Raw genomic sequence first — 5,150 nt, forward strand, 5'->3', positions numbered from 1 at the left:
AATAATGGCAGGCCCGCCCATGAAATCTAATCAAACAAGGCTGGCTCCGAAGAAGGCAACCAAAAAAACAATCCAAGATAACCATTATTTAAAAAAAAAAAGCTAGCTAGCTAGCGCCAGAGTCCAAAACCTTCAGCTTCACCAGCCTCCAGCGTCTGCTCGTTCTGCGTTGGACCAGCCCGCTGGGCTGGCAACAACAGTCTGCTTTGCTTTTGGGCCGTCCTGCCCTGCACCTGCTGATGCTTGCGAATTGCGATGCTGGCTAGACTGTAGCAGGGCATCAACTTGTCCGTAACATCTCCAACATCAACATGAGACCACGGCCGATTTGTGATCCCGTGTAAAGCTAGCAAAAATCATGCTGTCGTGTGCGCACAGTGCTGCTAGCTAGTACCTTCTGAAGACATTAATATAGCCACTCGGGGTACGTACTGTATATACAATTACACGGCCGGGAGTCAAACAGTTTGGTCACTTTGAAGCACATTATTACAGGCGGGTCTGCTCATGTCCTTCCACTGGCAGTGTATGTCCCTGGCGATGTTGAGGGCGTCCGACGACGCGCCGAGCAGCCCGCGCTGCGAGAAGCCGACGGTGTAGAGCCCGTTCCTCCCTCTCCAGCCGTCGGGGAAGGGGACCTTGGGCATGCCCTGGCTCGTGAACACCTCGCCTCCGTCCTGCAAACGAGGCTCGCGCATGAGCAAAGGTCTCAAGCAGCATACAGAATGAAAGATCGAGACGGTGATCGATGCAAATGCCGCACTTGATAGTCGGAGCATGGTCCTTTTGTCGTCTCTCACAAGCTCTAGCTACACATAGCTAGAGTAGCAGCTACGGGAATAATCGATCGTTCACCTTGATTGAGCTATGGACAAGTACACGTATGCAGAGTGCCTATCCAAACTCTCGAGTCCGTATGCATTGCTTGCACACCCGGGGCCGCTAGCCAGAGCGTTGGCCGGGGGTCCCGGGACCGGGCCTGCTCCTGTGCCCGCGCCCATGCCCCGGGCAGGGTGACTCACTGACTCGATCACTTGGGCGCGGGTGACACTTCGGGAGAAAGGAGCGCGCGGGGCAGGAGCTGCGCCTGCGCGCCCGGCATACACGAGAAGGGCAACGGGGGCAGGATGGCCGAACAGGGGTGACGCCATGATGCGCGCGCGCCGCGGCAGGCCCCGGCCCCAGAGAGACCAACAAACAAGCGAGTCCTTTTCATCTTTTGCAGTACAGTACTAGGAAGGAGGAGTGGCGAATTTTACCTTGAGCCAGGAGGGCACGTTGCTCCTGTACCCCGTGGCCAGTATTATTGCGTCGAACTGCTCCTCCTTGCCGTCCGCGAACCTGATCCCGCGCTGGGTCACCTCCTTCACTGCTCCCACTACCTGGCGATCATGTTTCGCATCATCAGCAACCCTGAAGCTCAAGCTCAGCAGTGTGGGACTGTGGGTAGGTTTGCAGGGGACGAAAGGTTAAAACACACGCAGACGGCAGACGGAGCCCGCTCCTCGCTTCTCAGGGGAGGGAAACCAACGCAACGCAACCAGAGATTCAGGCGAGCCATAAATCCGGCCGCTGGCCCAGACCGGCCGGCCGGCCCGGGGCCCAAATCCCCACGGTTTGACCGGTCGTGCGTGATTGGTTTCTCCTTTGGTGAAAGTGAAGGCAGGGCGGCCGCTAACCTTAATTTTGCCGGTTTTGATGTGGCCTAACGTCCCGACGTCCAGCACCGGGGTCCTGCCGGTGAGGTTCTTCAGCTCCATGGGCCCCGTCTTGGGCCGCCTCAGGCCGAGCCTGCCCGTGTCGCCCAGCGCCAGCCGCGCCGCCGCCAGGAGGATCCGGTCGACGGCCGGGACGGAGAACAGCCTCAGCAGCGCCATGGCGATGCCGAACGTCGAGAGGCCGAACATCTCCCTGGGAAGCACATGGACCTGGACGAAACCAAGAAGAAACCGTTGGTGCTGAGAATGAATGAGTGACTTGGGACAGGACAGAGGCGTCCGTCCCCCAACACCGTACGACAAGTAAATAGAGTCGGTCTAATTATGCTTAGCGTGGCCAAATATGACCATGCACATTGAAGCATGTCCCGAAAAAGATCGCAGCAAAAGCAAAGTGCGGCGCGCACAAAGACAATCATCCAATCCAAGGGGGAAAGTAGGCTCAAGCAGGATGGCAGCAGCGCTTGTTGTACTTTCGCTGCCCAAAGCAATCTAAAGGCTGCTGGGGATCGTTATTAGTTGGTTACCGTGTTGCGCACCACCAGGGAGGGCTTGGCGCCATGCCGGCACAAATCCAGGCTGACCTCCATGCCGGAGTTGCCACACCCCACCACCAGCACCTTCTTCCCCGAGAACGCCTCCCCGGACTTGTAGTCGCAGGTGTGCACGACGGGGCCCTCGAACAGCCGCGCGCCGGGGAACTCGGGCCTGCGCGGCACCGCGTTCTCCCCCGTGGCCACCACGAGCCACCGCGCCAGGAGCAGCTCCCCGCCCGCCAGGCGCACCGCCCACGCGCCGGCGGCCGGGTCGAAGGCGGCCTCCTCGACGCGCGCGCCGAACCGCGGCGCGACGCCCGCCGCCGCGGCGTAGCCCTCCATGTACGCCACGAACTGGTCCTTGGACGGGTACTCCGGGTAGCCCTCCGGGAACGGGAGCAGCGGCAGCTCGCAGAAGCGCTTGGGGAGGTGGAGCGTGAGCCGGTCGTAGGTGCGGTGGCGCCACGTGGACGCCAGCGAGTCGGCCATCTCCAGCACCGTGGCCGGGACGTCGCGCGCCGCCAGGCACGCGGCTGCGGCCAGCCCCGACGGGCCCGCGCCGACGATGATGGCGCCGGGGACCCACGCCGCGCGGCGTCCCTGCGACGCCTCGCCGTCGTCCATCGCCTTGGAGCCTGCAGCTGGCCGGGCGCCGGCCGGATGGGTGCGCGTGTGGGTGGCTGCGGCTCTCTTTTTTTTACCGTGTGGGAGTGCTTGGGGTTTTACTGTGGGAGGGGTTTTAAAGGGGTTTTTATAGGGCCGGGGTCTGGCCGTCCGGGTAGAGGAGCACGTACTACGGCTTCATCGCCCGGCCCGGCTGCAGACTTAAGGGCTAGCTCTTAGCTAGTAGTGGCATGCACTGCACTAGTAGATAGTATGTATAGTTGCAGGAGTAGGACTAGCATGTTTTGCCAATACTCCTACTACTTTTACATGGTAGTGGGATGGAGCCGTGTGACGCGAGTTCATGGGGTTTTCCGCTTGGAAAACGAAATGTGAGTGTACGCTCCATTGCTCGTGCCTCGTGGTGAGGCATGGTCCTCCACACGCACTACCGGAAACTACGAGTTTGCCGTGTGCCTAAAGATTTGTTGTGCGTAGAAAACGAAACACCCAGCGAAACAAAAACACACGGCGAAGATTAAGTTCGCCGTGTGCTCCCGGACTGGCACACGGCGAAGATTAAGTTCGCCGTGTGCACCAACCACGACACACGGCGAAGCGGGCTCCACGTGCGCCGGCCGGCCGTCCACGTTAACGGCCGTGGGTTGCGGCTCAACGCCGTCAAACTTCGCCGTGAGCCATAGGTTTGCACACGGCGAACCTTACTCTTTGCCGTGGGCCTCGGGGCAGCACACGGCGACGTCATGGACCCGTTGACGCTTCAATAACGGCTTGTGGACGGCGTGTCCTTTGTCGTGTGCTGCAGTTAGGCACACGATAAAGGTTAGTGTTTGCCGTGTGCTAGAGATAGGCACACGGCAAACATTAGGTTTTGCCGTGTGCTGGCCCTATTGCACACGGCAAAATAAAAGTAAACAGCACGAACCACTGAACTATTTCTTGAATAGAAATATTATGGATAAATATTTATAAATTATATAAATTCGAAATGTGAACTAAAAATTATAAATTTGTCACAATCTCATGTCATCATATATAGAGTCTCTGGTAAAAATATGGTTGGATTATTCACTTTTTTCACAAATGTTGCTTACAAACTGTTGTTTCTCCGGAAAAGATCCATATATTTTTAAAGATTTAAGTTTTGTGTGTATGCGTAATGATTTGCAAGTATTAATTTGAGTTCTAAACTTTATTTATGGGTAATACACCACATAAAAGTAGTTCATGTTCAATCATGGTAAATTTCTGAATTTGTTTGCCATTTTTTGAATTTTTTAGTACCCTTAGAATTAAAGTCGGAATATTCAAATTGAGATATACACGCATAGAAACATACAAAATTTTGAAATAAGGACTTCTAGTGATATGTTTAGTTAATTTGATAATCCTTTGCAACATACATTTCGTTAAACTTAGTGAAACATGTTTCCAAATTTGAATGAAAAGAAAGAAGGTTTGCCGTGTGCCATACCCCTGGCACACGGCAAAGTGCTTTTTTGCCGTATTTTTTCCATAGACTGATTTAAAATTGAAAATAAAAAAAATTTTGTCGTGGACCCAGATCCAAGACACACGGCGAACACTAGTTTTGCCGTGTGCCCCCGTGTTTGACGTGTGTCCTAGATCTGACACACGGCGAACGAGCGGACACTTAGTCGTTTCGACTGTGCTGGCCCGCTCACTCTCTCACTCTCTCTCTCACTCAGCTCACCCTCGAGCTCACACGCCACCGCCCGACGCCGCCGGCCGCACGCACCCCGCCCCCGGCCGCGCGACGCCCGACGGCCGCACGCGCCCTCGCTGGCCGAGCTCCGCCCGACGCCCCCGCCCCGGACCGAGCTCCGCCCGACGCCCCCACAGACCGAGCTCACCCCGCCGCAAGCGCCCCACCCCTGCCCCGGCCGCACGCACCCCCGCCGGCCGAGCTCGGCCCGACGCCCCGGCCGCCCGACGCCCCTGCCGGCCGAGCTCCGCCCCGGCCGCACGCGCCCCCGGCCGCCCGACGCCCCCGGCGGCCACACGCGCCCATGCCGGCCGAGCTCCGCCTGACGCCCCGGCCGCACACGCCCCGCCCCGGGCCCGGCTGCACGCACCCCCGGCCGCCCGACGCCCCCGCCGGCCACGGGCCCAGTAGGAGGAGGCGCACGGCACACGCCCCTGCCGGCGGGCCCAGGAGGAGGAGCAGGAGAGGAGGAAGAGGAAGAGGAAGAGGAAGAGGAGGAGAGGAGGAGGAAGAGGAGCCGGCCGAACATAGAAGAGCAGAGGAGGC

General features: G+C 58.2%; 1 protein-coding gene across 1 annotated transcript; it reads right to left on the minus strand.

The window, feature by feature from the left end:
* Window positions 1-412: 412 nt before the first annotated feature.
* Window positions 413-2,990, minus strand: LOC120672107 (indole-3-pyruvate monooxygenase YUCCA1-like). The gene is made up of 4 exons (XM_039952403.1): window positions 2,246-2,990; window positions 1,680-1,928; window positions 1,260-1,382; window positions 413-677 (listed from the first exon to the last, which is right to left on the minus strand). Exons 1-4 carry the CDS (start codon window positions 2,876-2,878, stop codon window positions 459-461), a joined length of 1,224 nt encoding a protein of 407 aa, XP_039808337.1. The 5' UTR covers window positions 2,879-2,990; the 3' UTR covers window positions 413-458.
* Window positions 2,991-5,150: the final 2,160 nt, after the last annotated feature.

The sequence above is a fragment of the Panicum virgatum genome, chromosome 5N, assembly GCF_016808335.1.
Source record: "Panicum virgatum strain AP13 chromosome 5N, P.virgatum_v5, whole genome shotgun sequence".
NCBI lineage: Eukaryota > Viridiplantae > Streptophyta > Magnoliopsida > Poales > Poaceae > Panicum > Panicum virgatum.

What these genes read in the sequence shown, in the direction of transcription:
- LOC120672107 (XM_039952403.1), bottom strand. Translation starts at nt 2,878, where the DNA reads ATGGACGACGGCGAGGCGTCGCAGGGACGCCGCGCGGCGTGGGTCCCC. An exon ending in CCCTGGTGGTGCGCAACACG is followed by an intron (nt 1,929 to 2,245) that starts GTAACCAACTAA and finishes GGTTTCGTCCAG; the next exon opens with GTCCATGTGCTTCCCAGGGA. An exon ending in ACGTGCCCTCCTGGCTCAAG is followed by an intron (nt 678 to 1,259) that starts GTAAAATTCGCC and finishes CCTCGTTTGCAG; the next exon opens with GACGGAGGCGAGGTGTTCAC.